The following is a 17,235-nucleotide window of genomic DNA, read 5'->3' as shown; positions in this document are numbered from 1 at the left end:
ATTTATTCATTTATTCATTCTTTAATTCATTATTCATTCTTTAATTCATTATTTATTTATTTATTCTTTATTTATTCATTTATTCATTTATTCATTTATTCATTTATTCATTCTTTAATTCATTTATTCATTTATTAATTAATTCATTCATTCATTCTTTAATTCATTATTTATTTATTTATTCTTTCTTTCTTTCTTTATTCATTTATTCATTTATTCATTTATTCATTTATTCATTCTTTAATTCATTATTCATTCTTTAATTCATTATTTATTTATTTATTTATTCTTTCATTCTTTCTTTCTTTCTTTCTTTTTTCATTTATTCATTCTTTAATTCATTATTTATTCATTTATTCATTTATTAATTCATTAATTCATTCATTCTTTAATTCATTATTTATTTATTTATTCTTTCTTTCTTTCTTTATTCTTTTATTCATTTATTCATTTATTCATTTATTCATTTATTCATTTATTCATTTATTCATTCTTTAATTCATTATTCATTCTTTAATTCATTATTTATTTATTCTTTATTTATTCATTTATTCATTTATTCATTTATTCATTTATTCATTCTTTAATTCATTATTCATTATTTTTTTATTCTTTATTTATTCATTTATTCATATATTTATTCATTTATTCATTTATTCATTTATTCATTCATTCATTCATTCATTCATTCTTTAATTCATTATTTTTTTATTCTTTCATTCTTTCTTTCTTTCTTTCTTTCTTTCTTTCTTTTTTTATTCATTTATTCATTTATTCATTTATTCATTTATTCATTCTTTAATTAATTATTTATTCATTTATTCATTTATTAATTCATTCATTCATTCATTCTTTAATTCATTATTTATTTATTTATTCTTTCTTTCTTTCTTTATTCATTTATTCATTTATTCATTTATTCATTTATTCATTTATTCATTATTTAATTCATTATTCATTCTTTAATTCATTATTTATTTATTTATTTATTCATTTATTCATTTATTCATTTATTCATTCTTTCATTCATATATTCATATATTTCATATATATATATATATATTTCATATATATTCATATAATTCATTCTTTATTTATTTATTTATTCTTTATTTATTCATTTATTAATTTATTCATTTATTCATTTATTCATTCTTTAATTCATTTTTCATTCTTTAATTCATTATTTTTTTATTCTTTATTTATTCATTTATTCATATATTTATTCATTTATTCATTTATTCATTTATTCATTTATTCATTTATTCATTCATTCATTCATTCATTCTTTAATTCATTATTTTTTTATTCTTTCTTTCTTTCTTTCTTTCTTTCTTTCTTTCTTTCTTTATTCATTTATTCATTTATTCATTTATTCATTTATTCATTCTTTAATTCATTATTTATTCATTTATTCATTTATTTATTCATTCATTCATTCATTCATTATTTATTTATTCTTTCTTTCTTTCTTTCTTTCTTTATTCATTTATTCATTTATTCATTCTTTAATTCATTATTTATTCATTCATTCATTCATTCATTCATTCATTCATTCTTTAATTCATTATTTATTTATTTATTCTTTCTTTCTTTCTTTCTTTCTTTCTTTCTCTTTCTTTCTTTATTCATTTATTCATTTATTTATTCATTTATTCATTTATTCATTTATTCATTTATTCATTCATTCATTCATTCATTCTTTAATTCATTATTTATTCATTTATTCATTCATTCATTCATTCATTCATTCATTATTTTTTTATTTTTTTATTCTTTCATTCTTTCTTTCTTTCTTTCTTTCTTTCTTTCTTTCTTTCTTTATTAATTTATTCATTTATTCATTTATTCATTTATTCATTTATTCATTTATTCATTTATTCATTCTTTAATTCATTATTTATTCATTTATTCATTTTTTTATTCATTTATTCATTTATTCATTTATTCATTTATTCATTTATTCATTTATTCATTCTTTAATTCATTATTTATTCATTTATTCATTCATTCATTCATTCATTCATTCATTCATTCATTCATTCATTCATTCATTATTTTTTTATTTTTTTATTCTTTCATTCTTTCTTTCTTTCTTTCTTGCTTTCTTTCTTTATTAATTTATTAATTTATTCATTTATTAATTTATTCATTTATTCATTTATTCATTCTTTAATTCATTATTTATTCATTTATTCATTTTTTATTCATTTATTCATTTATTCATTTATTCATTCATTCATTCATTCATTCTTTAATTCATTATTTATTCATTTATTCATTCATTCATTCATTCATTCATTCATTCATTCATTCATTCATTCATTATTTTTTTATTTTTTTATTCTTTCATTCTTTCTTTCTTTCTTTCTTTCTTTCTTTATTAATTTATTCATTTATTCATTTATTCATTTATTCATTTATTCATTTATTCATTTATTCATTCTTTAATTCATTATTTATTCATTTATTAATTTTTTTATTCATTTATTCATTCATTCATTCATTCATTCATTCATTCATTATTTAATTCATTATTTATTTATTTATTCTTTCTTTCTTTCTTTCTTTCTTTCTCTTTCTTTCTTTCTTTCTTTCTTTATTAATTTATTAATTTATTCATTTATTTATTCATTTATTCATTTATTCATTCATTCATTCATTCATTCATTCATTATTTAATTATTCTTTCTTTCTTTCTTTCTTTCTCTTTCTTTCTTTCTTTCTTTCTTTATTCATTTATTCATTTATTCATTTATTTATTCATTTATTCATTTATTCATTTATTCATTCATTCATTCATTCATTCATTCATTCATTCCTTCATTCATTCATTCATTATTTAATTCATTATTTAATTCATTATTTATTTATTTATTCTTTCATTCTTTCTTTCTTTCTTTCGGACCAGAGACGGCCGAGATACGCCCGGGGACCCCTTCGCGACCCCCTGCGGACCCCCGCGGACCCCCACCCGGGCACGGGGCTGAGTCCCCGAGGGCGGCCCGGTCGCAACGAGATTCCCGATACGCCCGGGGACCCCTTCGCGGACCCCCGCGGACCCCCCGCGGACCCCCGGACCCACCCACTGAGCAAGCATTATGGTACACACATCACTCGCTCGCTCGCTCGCTCGCTCGCTCGCTCGCTCGCTCGCACTCACTCACGCACGCACGCACGCACGCACGCATTTTACATTTGACATGAAATGCATTCAGATGTATTTTTACAATGGTTTCTAACAGTATTCTTTTTAACATGTGATTGTATAGTGGTCACACATCACACGTGCACGCACGCACGCACGCACGCACGCACGCACGCACGCACGCACACACGCACAGATAGTGTGCATAACAGATAGTCAGGGGAGACATGCATGCAAATCAAGTTTACCCAGGATACTTCAGATACTTGTTTACAGCCAAGCCCTGTTCATAGAACATTTCATGTTAGTGGTTCAATGCCTTGTCCAAGGGCACTTCAACAGTTGTAATTTTAAAATGTCGGACCGCTGATTCGAACCGGCGACCTCCCAGTATCAGGCCACGGCTGCCACAGGCATATAGTTACAGAGGCAGTAACATCCGGGGACCACATGGTGGGGCCGTAGCCTAGCTATAGAGCACCCACCCTGTTACATATGCCTCTATGCATCTATGCATCTAGCTGTCGTCTGAGAGTTAGTTGGGATTCCCCGGAGCATTATGAGAGTCATGAGAGCAGCAGGAGGGACTAGTAAAAGAAAAACAATGGATGGATGGATTTTATTTCGGTTTTGCGTCTTCTTCAGAGTCAGAGAGTAAAATATATTTCTATATTGATCCTTAATCCTTGGTCCGCGGTCTCGTGTTCTTGACTGCGGCTGCGAACCCGGGCCGTTCAAACTCAAATGGGCTGCGTTAACCAGCAGACCAACGAGACTACAAAACCCAATGGAAATTTGGTAAGGTTGTTTTTATTTTTTTCCAGAGGGAGGTCAAAATATATTCTCAAATGTTAGGAAGGGACTACTGTTTGTTACTCTAAGCTACAAGTTCTGTGTCCCGATCTGAAACTGACAGGTGGGTAATATCTCTATCTCTCTAGTGGATTCGTTTTTAGATCCATCATGTTCATTGTGTACTGTTAAAACACAACATCACTATATTGTTGTAACTGCCGGGGACACTTGCTGGTTTTATTTGTTTATTTACATTGCTTTGGGATATTTTTATTTTGAAGTGCCCAGTGTAACAGAGTTAAATAGTTAGTTAAATTGAGTTGTTCATTTGCCCCTTATTGAGCAGTACCAGACATTGTTTTGTTGTTGCAAACTAAGATAATTTATATAGCACTTTGGTTCACTGCATATCACACTGTTTGTCCTAGTGGTGTTCCCGTAGCTGCCGCTCTGTATGTCCTAGTGGTGTTACCGTAGCTACCTCAGTGGATTCCGTGTTCCTATGAGGTGAGGCGGCTCTTTGAAAACGCTGTGATGTTATTTTATGTTTCTGTTATGAAAGAGTGTTCATTTCAGCTGTAAATTGAAGCATACAGTGTCTAATATACATATGACGTTGGGTCATTATGATAATATTATCTGAGAGCAATGAATCTTTTTGTAAACAGCTTTTGGTTTATCACGGGGACTAGTGATGACGTCACGCAGTGTTATTCTTTTTGCACGAAAATAAAGTGAGTTTACTGTTTGTGTTGTGTTAACCACAGACAGTCTGAGGAAGCAGTGGACCAGTTCCAACTACAAATATGTGTTTTATTCGTCTGTTCTTACAGGTATGTGCTATATATATATTGTACCAACTATAACTTGTTATAATTTAATGTTTTGATGGTAGTTCTTCTGTGATTGCAAACTCAATGTTGAGCCCAGTATGCTGCTATGGTATTCTTATTTCAATATTGTATTTGTATTAAAGACCTCTTATAATAAAATTAAAACATGTATTAGACAGAGGCTAATGTTATTGGTTAATAGGCAAAAAGTATTGGACAGATAAGCTACTGTTATTGGTCAGGTTAAAAAAAGAGTGTTCAATAGCAGACCTAAAAGCACTACAAGCTTGAAAAATAGCAGATCTACGAGCTTGTAGGTCTGCTATTTTTTTAAACTGTCAGGATTTAAGACATTTTTGGAATCTGATCTCAGGTCAAAATGCATTAAAGAACCACCATTCTTCCATGCGTATCATCTCTTTATAATAATACAAAATATATACAGGTTGGAAACAAAAACAACAAAAGGGGGAATTTACTCACGACCCATACAAATTGGTGTGCGACCCGCATATGGGTCCCTGTTTTGGGAAACTAAGGAATAGGGTTTGGGAAGCTCACTGACTTTAATGGAACATTAATGGAACATCTGCACTCTTAAGAGTGCAGATGGACCCATATCCATGTGTTCATGTGTACATTAACCTGTGAGGGTCCATTTGGTTCAAAACTATCACTCATTTTCCTTTCCTTTCCTTTCCTTTGTTTAAATAACTTAAGTCCATGCAGGATAACACATCGAAGAAGGTAAACTCATGAGCTACGTGTCCTCCTCTCTCCCTCTCACCAGACACGGAGACATGTGACTACGGATGGCACAAGTTCCAGGGTCACTGCTACGCTACTTCCCCACCAGGAAGAGCTGGGACGCGGCTGAGAGGGAGTGTCGTGTCCACGGGGCCCACCTGACCAGCCTGCTGTCCCACGAGGAGCAACACTACGTCAACCGTACGTCCCACAAACGCTAATATGGTATCCGTTTCGCATTCGGGTTCTTGGAAACGCCCCCCAGCCACTGCGCTAGTTTGACTGAGGTTAGGTTTAGGTATGCTTTACTGAGGTTAGGTTTAGGTATAGTTTTACTGAGGTTAGGGTTAGGTTTAGGTATAGTTTTACTGATGTTAAGGTTAGGGTTAGGTTTAGGTATAGTTTTACTGAGGTTAGGGTCAGGTTTAGGTTTAGGCATAGTTTTACTGAGGTTAAGGTTAGGGTTAGGTTTAGGTATAGTTTTACTGAGGTTAGGGTTAGGTTTAGGCATAGTTTTACTGAGGTTAGGGTTAGGTATAGTTTTACTGAGGTTAAGGTTAGGGTTAGGTTTAGGTGTAGGCTGTCAATCACAGCGACTGGCCAGTCACAGCGCACCATTTACTCAAATGCGAAACGGGAACCATATCAGCCCCACAAACAGTTGCTCTTTAAACCTTTGCATGCGTTGTCTTCGGGTCAAAAAGACTGGCCGCCAGCATGTTTACCATCAAAAGAATAAAAATAAATAGTCATGTTCTTTTGTAAATGAACTCCCTCCTTGATCATGCTATGGCTTCACGCGAAAGCATTAACCCATTTAGACCTGAGTTAAAAAACATTCACTTTGAAAGAATATATATACAAAGATTTGCGCCGCATTCTTATGATTTTTCAAAAGCAGCAGACCTACAAGCTATGAGCTTGTTGGTCTGCTATTTTTTCAATAGATAAATTATAACACAATGTTTAAAACACCAAAAGGCTACACACTCCTTCTGCAGTGTCAAACTACACGCTATGCACTCCCTCTGCCGTGTCAAACTACACGCTATGCACTCCCTCTGCAGTGTCATGTTATGTTTTAGCTGTTGAACCCATTTTGGTGTTGGCATCATGTTATGCTTTAGCTATTGAAAAATAGCAGACCTGCAAGCGCGTAGCGCGTCACTCGGTTTGCGCGCTATGAGCTTGTAGATCTGCTATTTTTCAATATCCTGGGTACCGCCCTGGGTACCAGATTCAAAAAATGTCTTCTACATCCTGACAGATGTTTTGAGTTGACCAATATTTTGTAAAAAGAAACAATCGATTTGAAAATTTGTTTCTATTTGAGAACCTATCATCTCTTTTGCCTATATAATAAATAACATAACCCAAAATAGGGACACCAGATTGAAAGTGGTCAAAATCAGGACACACCAGCTGCATTATTGCAGATACTGATGAATACAATAAAATAAAATCACACGTGTGTGTGTATTCTTAATTATTATACATCATCATCATACAGTACATCATCTCATAAACAACTGAATGTATGTGATTGGTTAGCCCATTTGCTCGTCTACATATGACGTGCATTTCTCCTTTCATTGTCAATGGCCAATATGAGACGTGTGAGGACAAAAGCTGTATATAGACGCCGCTAGACTGTATATAGACGCCGCTAGACTGTATATAGACGCCGCTAGACTGTATATAGACGCCGCTAGACTGTATATAGACGCCGCTAGACTGTATATAGACGCCGCTAGACTGTATATAGACGCCGCTAGACTGTATATAGACGCCGCTAGACTGTATATAGACGCCGCTAGACTGTATATAGACGCCGCTAGACTGTATATAGACGCCGCTAGACTGTATATAGACGCCGCTAGACTGTATATAGACGCCGCTAGACTGTATATAGACGCCGCTAGACTGTATATAGACCGTGCTAGACTGTATATAGACGCCGCTAGACTGTATATAGACGCCGCTAGACTGTATATAGACGCCGCTAGACTGTATATAGACGCCGCTAGACTGTATATAGACGCCGCTAGACTGTATATAGACGGTGCTAGACTGTATATAGACGCCGCTAGACTGTATATAGACCGTGCTAGACTGTATATAGACCGTGCTAGACTGTATATAGACGCCGCTAGACTGTATATAGACGCCGCTAGACTGTATATAGACGGTGCTAGACTGTATATAGACGGTGCTAGACTGTATATAGACGGTGCTAGACTGTATATAGACGGTGCTAGACTGTATATAGACGGTGCTAGACTGTATATAGACGGTGCTAGACTGTATATAGACGCCGCTAGACTGTATATAGACGCCGCTAGACTGTATATAGACGCCGCTAGACTGTATATAGACGCCGCTAGACTGTATATAGACGCCGCTAGACTGTATATAGACGCCGCTAGACTGTATATAGACGCCGCTAGACTGTATATAGACGCCGCTAGACTGTATATAGACGCCGCTAGACTGTATATAGACGTTGCTAGACTGTATATAGACGCCGCTAGACTGTATATAGACGCCGCTAGACTGTATATAGACGGTGCTAGACTGTATATAGACGGTGCTAGACTGTATATAGACGGTGCTAGACTGTATATAGACGCCGCTAGACTGTATATAGACGCCGCTAGACTGTATATAGACGCCGCTAGACTGTATATAGACGCCGCTAGACTGTATATAGACCGTGCTAGACTGTATATAGACCGTGCTAGACTGTATATAGACGCCGCTAGACTGTATATAGACGCCGCTAGACTGTATATAGACGCCGCTAGACTGTATATAGACGCCGCTAGACTGTATATAGACGGTGCTAGACTGTATATAGACGACGCTAGACTGTATATAGACGCCGCTAGACTGTATATAGACGCCGCTAGACTGTATATAGACGGTGCTAGACTGTATATAGACGGTGCTAGACTGTATATAGACGCCGCTAGACTGTATATAGACGCCGCTAGACTGTATATAGACGGTGCTAGACTGTATATAGACGCCGCTAGACTGTATATAGACGCCGCTAGACTGTATATAGACGCCGCTAGACTGTATATAGACGCCGCTAGACTGTATATAGACGGTGCTAGACTGTATATAGACGCCGCTAGACTGTATATAGACGGTGCTAGACTGTATATAGACGCCGCTAGACTGTATATAGACGCCGCTAGACTGTATATAGACGCCGCTAGACTGTATATAGACGCCGCTAGACTGTATATAGACCGTGCTAGACTGTATATAGACGCCGCTAGACTGTATATAGACGCCGCTAGACTGTATATAGGATGGATTGGGGGTAAGTCCCTGCGACATACTAGCGTCATGTCCAGGGGGTGTCCTTGTACATCAAGCTGCCTCAAGCTACAGAAACAGGAGATAGGCTCCTGCCCGGCTTGGCAAGGCTACTACGGTTCAGAGTTCGACTGTACTGTATGTTTCTGTCTATCTAGGAACCCATTGGCTATTGTCTGATGAGGATTTACTGTCCGGGGGTAAGGGCCAATGGTTCTGGGCTTCCGTTGTAGCCAGTGGATATCCGGGCCACGCCTTCCACTACCATGTGTCCGGTCGGAGTTGGGAGATGACTAGAAGTTTACACCGGGATAAAAGTTCATCTGGCGATATCGATGGGTTTCGAGCTGGTTTTGACTGGATTGTATTTCAGGAATTGCATTCCGCCTCTTTTTCTCGCCACATAGACCGTTTACCTGGATGCTAAAGTCGTGTTACCAAAGCCCGTTCAATTGTAATTGGTCAGTACTACTCAACGACTACAATCTGAAACCAGAACACTTCTGAAACCAAACATATTGCACCTCGCCTTTCATACTCTGAATTCATATCCAGGATATCTGTTTATAAAAATCTATATATGTATTGACTGACTTATGGTGCGTGGATGTGTGCACTGCACATACGATACGATAAATTATTATGGAACAGTGGATCGAAAGATATTATTATCTTCATTGTAAAACATGTTACAGTTGCCTCAACTTGAATCTGTACAAGTATGATTGTTCTGAATAGACATGAGAAAATTGGACTATACCGGGCCATAAATACTACAATAAGTATTAATAATAAGTAATGTTGCGTGCACTCAGTGTCAACCCTTCCTGGGCTGCAGGGATGAAGCTGCCGTCGCGCGTGCCCACCCAGGTGGACAGTGACGAGGAGCACAAGTGGAACCAGACAGAGGAGTATGGACACGGGACTCGCTGCTGCTCCTGTCCCAAGACCGACAAGGAGCTGAAGAAGGAGAAAGAGGACTCGGAGTACCGCAAAACCTTTGAGAATTATCTTCACAACGAGGTCTTCGAGATAAAGTAAGTAAGACTTATGGAGCTCTCGTTTGCAAGGAACTGGAAGCTTGTGTAGGCACAGTGGTTTTAGGATGTTTAGAGTTTTAGAGTTTTATTAGGATCCCCATTAGCTGGTGCATAGCAGCAGATAATCTTCCTGGGGTCCACATAGAACATAAAAACATGACATTCGACATGGACAATGATATATAAATATCATTGTATATCCGTATTGTATATCCGTATTGTATATCATTGTATATCCGCTATCATTGTATATCCATTGTATATCCGCATTGTATATCCGATATTCCGCTTACGACTCTCATTGCACCAGGAATATTAGATTCCTTCTTCATAATTGTCAAATCTTCAAGGAAATATCAATTGGTTCCCATAAGACTGTGCTTGATGGTGTATTTATTTTTTACCTTCCTCTGCCTCACAGCTTATTCTTCCAAATAAAACAAGATTACAAATGAAAGCAAACACGCTAAAACATCATCCATAAAGTTACGTTTTTAATTGTATGTCCAATCAACCGTATGTCAACATTGTCAGTTGGTCAGTTATCTTTTGCAAGAGGCATGGATGGTGCCAGGTGCGTGATAGATAGGCTTCATTACCATGGAAACCAGACACACAAGCTGTTATTTGTTGGTCACATATTGGACATATTTCCTTGTAATGAATGGTCATGCCTCTCTGGCTGTCTGTACACAAGAGTGAATACCATATATGGAAGTCAGAGCAAAAGCTTTGAACTGTTCTTTTTTACCTGCTTTGAAAGTTTTTTAAAGTGTGCCAATCAATGTAAAGGTAGTGTAAGTGATTAAGTATTAACTAGCTCCATATTCTGATAGTACTCATTGATGTTTGTTCAGTAACCATAACAGAGTCTCCCCGTCTCTCCAGCTCTATATTAAGCAGAACATGCATTTATACATCAGGATACCTATTGTATCTAATCGGGAAAGAGAACTCACACAGGTTCTAGATTTAACAAGTGATTATACGAAGAATTGACCAGACGAAATTGGAACTTGAACAATATAAAATTGAAGCTGATTTTCTGTTTATGGAAGAGCTGGAAAGATGGGGGGGGGGGACCCCTGTTGCTGAACAAACACTCTATACTCTATAGCAATGAGTACTACAGTATGAGAATAATTATAGCGCTTTAAGCTTTTAACAAAACATTTGACTTTGTGCTCTGGTCACATTCCCTTGTCAGTTAAGGCTCACATGCACCCTCTTGTGTTGAGTATTAAGATCCTCTACATAATGCCATTCATGGGCAACGTGCAATAGCTTTGTCTCTGTCTGGTGCACAAGTTATACGTAATTTACAAACCAGTCAATAGATTATCACACCCTATGCACGTTCAGGTGGTAATTGTATCCACAAAACACATTCGCAAGTCACTGTTTTGGCGTCTGGGTGGTTCCTGGCACCACCACAGACACTAGGGGCTGTATTTTGCGTGCTCTTTGGCCACTCAGAATAGCCAAATGGCATTGATCACGCCTCCAGGTCTTTAGTTTACTCAAGTTAGGGAATAAGACCTGGTACTTAAGACATGCAAAATACAGCCCTAAGGGTTCAATCTGGCTTGGGTACACAATTGAACGTGTTCACAGATGGGAAGTATTAATGACACTGAGATATCTCACGTCTCCTCTATAAAATTCTTAGGAGTTTTAGTGGATGAGAAACTCAGCTGGAAAGAACACATCAATCTAGTTTCCAACAAAGTTTCTTGATCGCTTGGTGTCATCAGAAAAATGAGTGGTCTGGTCAATCAAAACTGTTTGCTTACTTTATATTACAGCTTGATTTACCCACATTTAACATATTGCAATATGGTCTGGGCCAGCACTTATGTCTCTTACCTCCACACCATTTACCTACTCCAGAAGACATTTGTTACTTTATCAAAACAACTCCATCACTCTGCTCCGTGCACTTTTCAAAATGCTCAACTTTTTCCAGATTAACACTTATTTACAAGCTTAAACATACCCCAACTCCATCCCCAGGCCTTTTAGTTAATTACTTTCAAACATTCTCAAGTCCACAAATACAACACTAGACAGGCTACTCATCTCCATCCCCCCCCCTTTATCGTACTAGTCATGGTCAGTTTTCTATTGGATACAGAGGTACTACACTTTGGGACAAATATTCTACTGGTTTACAACTTTCTCCTCTGAACTCGTTTAAGAACAAACTGAAGGTGGTTCTGATTGACCAGATCACTTATCAAGATTCAAGTCGGGCAGAAAGGGTGAAATCTACAGGTTGTGCTGCAGGGAGCAGAACTGACAGGAATAGCATGTTCCTCTGCATACGTTAGTTCTCCCAATGAAACTCCTCTCTGTCTGTACAGTATTTGAGAGGAATTGCACAGAGTGTTTATTTTGCGACGAGCACGTGGAACACACGGGAGGGAGGGAGAGAGAGTGAGACGGGGGAGAGAGAGAGAGAAAGAGACTCTGTACCCAGGGGAAATAAGATCTGCGTTGGGACCTCTATGGGTACCACAGGTTCCCGCTGACTTCTACTCTCGCAGGGTTCTACTCTCGGTGATGAGGGATAATATCTTGCAGTGTGTGTGATCCCTTGTGTGAGACTCATCCCTGTGATCCCGTGTGTGAGACTCATGTACTAGTGTTGAAGTGCCTTTACGATCCGATGAATCCCTGGCGACTTTAAAAGTTGTACAGGGTGTACTCGCTGCTCTTAGTTTTGCATGTGTACATGTTTATTTCCGTGAGGTGACATTTAGCCCAGAGCCAGCATGACACGACCACGCTTCTCTCCCCACACCACAGACCCAACAGACAGCGGCGGTCAGCCATGGGCATCGCCAATCGTACCCTTCCGTTCCTCACCACCGCCCCGAGCACGCCAGAAGGCAGGACGCGCAGGCCCGGGGGAGACAAGGGGGAGGAGGACGTGGAGGAGGGGGAGGAGAGCTTTGAGAGCACCAAGTCGGTGGTGACGGTGGCGGCCAACGCCAAGGAGTCCACCGTCATCTCCAACCTGCGGCACTTCACCAGCTACCAGATAGAGGTCCACGCGTGCAACCACCCCACCGACCCCTTGCGCTGCAGCATGGCCGCCTATGTCAGCGCCCGTACCATGCCCGAGGGTAAAGACTCACCTTTATTTGCCATGTGCACAGTATGTACAAGGAGATACAGTATAAACAACACATCCAGTTAGTGCAAATATAACTAGGTTCATGCATTAGCACGAGCATTAGCATTTATTTACATTTTAAATGAACAATTTAGGCATTTAGCTTATCCACGGAGAAAGCAGTCAAGTAAACACTGTGCCAAGAAATGAATCCTATACCGTATTACAAATAGCAGGTAAACTGTAAATCAAGCCTAGCATCTTGGGATGTCTAGCGTCCTCTTATAATCTCTATAAGGGATTTTTCAGGTAATGCACTCGGGATAAAGGCAGGACGGAATGTCTTTGTAAGTTGACTTATCTAATATTTTATGTGCACATCTAACCCTAGCTTACCCTCAGAGAATGACAGTGCATGTCCTTGAGCAAATGTTTGTTGAACTGAATCTGGATAATAAATAACCATTCATACCATAAATGTCATGGGTTTCAATCCAGGTCCTGACCGCTGATCTCTGTTCTATGTTTTATGTCCCTGGCCTTATATTCCTATGGCACCACTATACTCTGATCTAATAAAACAAAAAGATGAAATCAGATACCTTCCTTGAAAGAGCACCGCAGGAATTGATATCCTCCACACGGGTAGAGAGAAATGCTGAAAGGTTATCGTATCATCGGTGTGAGGCTATTGTTCGCCAATACGTCTTTGCACCCTAGAGAGCCATTCATTTTCTCTTCCTTCAGACAAAGCTGATGACATCGTGGGGTCCATCGTCTACGAGGTGTCAGAGTACACGGTGCACATCAAATGGCAGGAGCCCAAAAGTCCCAATGGCATGATCATCCTGTATGAGGTCCAGTACAGGAGACTGGGGGATACTGAGGTGAGAGGAGGCGCACGCACGCACACACGCACGCACACGCACATGCACGCACGTGCACACGTACACGTACTCACAAACACAAGTTTCTATTACTAGTAGCAAGTAGGGTTGGGGCAGATAAAAAAACTTTTCATTATTGATTATTGCAGGAGAAAATATTGATTTAACTAAATATGAATTAATAATTTTTGCTATTACAAAATAAGTTTAAATACATGGGTGGTATCTCTACTGTTTGCTTTCCTGTGAGGCAAATATGCGAAGGGCACATACATAGATTTCACCCGTTTATTGAAGGATAAGTAAAAAAAAAAAGTGTCAAAAAATGTCAAAATATTAACATGCACACACATTTACGCCCCCAGAGAGAGAACACACACACACACACACACACACACACACACACACACACACACTTTTATTTGCATGCATCTATCAATTTAACCAAACAAAAACAAAAAAAAACACACAAACCTAGTCATTTGAGAGTTGAGAGTCTAATTGCACTCATTCAGACCATGAAACCACCCACACTGGTACATGCTGCAGCTGTTTGTTCCCACGGACACTTTTGCCAGGAACAAGATGTTGTTTTGAAACTGGACCATTTGGTTGATAATGGCCTTAATGGAGCGGTGGTTCTAGCACTGCTGCCTCCGTGCACGTCTTTTAGTTACCATGGCGAACGTTGCGTATTGTCTGACTTGTTCTTGCCGACTGTTATTTGCCCTAGCCTAGAAAAACAAAATTAAAAGAAAAACAACTTTGATTGTCCTTCTGTTAAAGCACATTATATATATATACTGTGTGTGTGTGTGTGTGTGTGTGTGTGTGTGTGTGTGTGTGTGTGTGTGTGTGTGTGTGTGTGTGTGTGTGTGTGTGTAATATGATGATCTCTCCCTATATGCAATATATATATATTTGTGTGTATGTATACATCCAGTAAATTCAGTACTCTTTTCATTTCCTTTCACAAGAGTAGTAGCATTATGTCGTTGCTTTTTCTGCTCAGTACAGTATGTACTTTTATATTTGCTTCGTCCAGTTTTCTTTCTTTTCTTTTACTATATCGTCTGTTTTCATTTATTTTGGGGTTTTCTTGATTTTATTTTGTTTGTTTGTTGTTTTTAATGTACTAATGTACACTAATAATGTATCATGTTCATGTAAACGGTGAGGTTCTCGCATAAGCCCCTCTAGGGTTTCTTAACCTCACCGGCACAACAACTAAATGGCCTTCTTTCCTTTGGAAATAACTAGTATATTATGTATGTTGTGCAAATCAAATAAATGAAATCAAATACAGTACATATAATATGATGCATTCTATATGCTTATAATATGGGTTTTGTTTGTTTCCAGGATCTAAACTATTGCGTGTCGAGGAACATGTACAAAACGGCCAATGGCTGCTTGCTGAGAGTGGTGCACCCTGGGAACTACACGGTGAAGCTCCGGGCCACGTCGCTGGCGGGCAACGGCTCCTGGACCGAACCCACCCACTTCTACGTCCAGGACCTGAGTAAGTACATGAGGTCAAACCCACCCACTTCTACGTCCAGGACCTGAGTAAGTACATGAGGTCAAACCCACCCACTTCTACGTCCAGGACCTGAGTAAGTACATGAGGTCAAACCCACCCACTTCTACGTCCAGGACCTGAGTAAGTACCATAGACTGTAAAAAATATGGACAAAGCGTTCCCCGGGTCTAACATGAACGTAAAATGAAGCCTGAAATCCCTTGCACTGTAAGTCGCCATCTTTCAAGATCCGTTTGAGCCCAGTTTGACCATTGGCTGGCCCAGACAACGAGGCGGGACTTCCCCCCTTCTTCTTCGTTGGTTTTTATTTTGACTCGAGTGGGAGGGGGATCCCGTTCATAGACTGTAACGGTAGCCACGCCCCTCAGAACATGCGCGACTTTATGGTCATTTTTCTAATAAATGGGACCATAATTTTCCAAAAAGAATATTATGACATTAGAAATGAGACTTTAAACTAGTGACTGGAAGCGAAAAGTATTCATGACCATGTTTATTAAGGTAATACAGTCTAGGTGAAGTTGGGCCCAAATACATGGACTTCTATGGGGCTATGGGTTTTTTTGAGCCCAATGAGAGCGCCACAACAGGCCATTATATGAACTTTCATTTCCTTAGTGGCTTCACAAAATATCCGTCTGACTTCCCCCCTGGTCAAACCTCACACAATGGAAATCCCTTTACAATCATTCCATGTGCAGGCTTCCATGGACAGCAGGATATCATATGGAAAATGTATTTTTTTTTATCTGTAACGGGTCTGCAAAATAATGTTTGTGATAAAAGGCAACGGCAATTGGACGAATTGAAGTATGGTACAAAATACTGCTATATAGTATCGATCTATACTGTTTATCTATCAATTGTATTACCAGTAAGACGCGCAAACGCGGGAAGCGAACGCAGCTGAGACCCTGCAGATCATGTCTGTCTGTCTGTCTGTCTGTCTGTCTGTCTGTGTGTCTGTCCCGCTGTTACTGTATATGTGGACCTGGCCCCTTTTGTGCCCATATATCTAGCTGTTATTTCACAGGCTGTGAGGTTCTTGTGAAGAATGTTCAACATACAATGCAAGCTTGTACATCACCTATTTTAGAAACATGTGGAAAATCCTTTCCTGCCCAAAATAGGGGACACTGGATTTAAAGGGCTGTATTTTGCCTGTCTCGAGTACCAGGTCTTATTCCCTAACTTGAGTAAACTAAAGACCTGGAGGCGTGGTCAATGCTCTTTTGGCCACTCAGAATAGCCAAATGGCATTGATCACGCCTCCAGGTCTTTAGTTTACTCAAGTTAGGGAATAAGACCTGGTACTTGAGAGTGAGACACGCAAAATACAGCCCAAAGTGTGTAAAATGCTGTGGGTTTCATTGGGGGATTTGTTTTTGTGTTGTGATAGGGGTGGACCCCACCAATGTGATGTGATGTGGGTTTCATTGGAGGATTTGTTTTTGTGTTGTGATAGGGGTGGACCCCACCAATGTGATGAGGGTTTCATTGGGGGATTTGTTTTTGTGTTGTGATAGGGGTGGACCCCACCAATGTGATGAGGGTTTCATTGGGGGATTTGTCTTTGTGTTGTGATAGGGGTGGACCCCACCAATGTGATGAGGGTTTCATTGGGGGATTTGTCTTTGTGTTGTGATAGGGGTGGACCCCACCAATGTGATGTGGGTTTCATTGGGGGATTTGTCTTTGTGTTGTGATAGGGGTGGACCCCACCAATGTGATGTGATGTGGGTTTCATTGGGGGATTTGTCTTTGTGTTGTGATAGGGGTGGACCCCACCAATGTGAT

General features: G+C 38.5%; 1 protein-coding gene across 1 annotated transcript in view; it reads left to right on the top strand.

Annotated features, from left to right (window-relative positions):
* Positions 1–4,708: 4,708 nt before the first annotated feature.
* The window catches only part of LOC308325585 (insulin receptor-like), a 19,641-nt gene continuing 7,114 nt past the window's right edge, over positions 4,709–17,235 (top strand). The window contains exons 1-6 of the mRNA XM_080778122.1: positions 4,709–4,776; positions 5,567–5,724; positions 9,689–9,887; positions 12,699–13,018; positions 13,756–13,895; positions 15,258–15,417. Of these exons, the coding sequence (XP_080634248.1) occupies positions 5,589–5,724; positions 9,689–9,887; positions 12,699–13,018; positions 13,756–13,895; positions 15,258–15,417 (955 nt within the window). The 5' untranslated portion in view covers positions 4,709–4,776; positions 5,567–5,588. The remainder of the gene's footprint in view (positions 4,777–5,566; positions 5,725–9,688; positions 9,888–12,698; positions 13,019–13,755; positions 13,896–15,257; positions 15,418–17,235) is intronic.

The sequence above is a fragment of the Protomyctophum bolini genome (genome assembly GCF_963924005.1).
Source record: "Protomyctophum bolini genome assembly, chromosome: 12".
In the NCBI taxonomy this organism is placed as follows: Eukaryota; Metazoa; Chordata; class Actinopteri; order Myctophiformes; family Myctophidae; genus Protomyctophum; species Protomyctophum bolini.
This window is presented reverse-complemented; position numbering and strand designations above follow the sequence as displayed.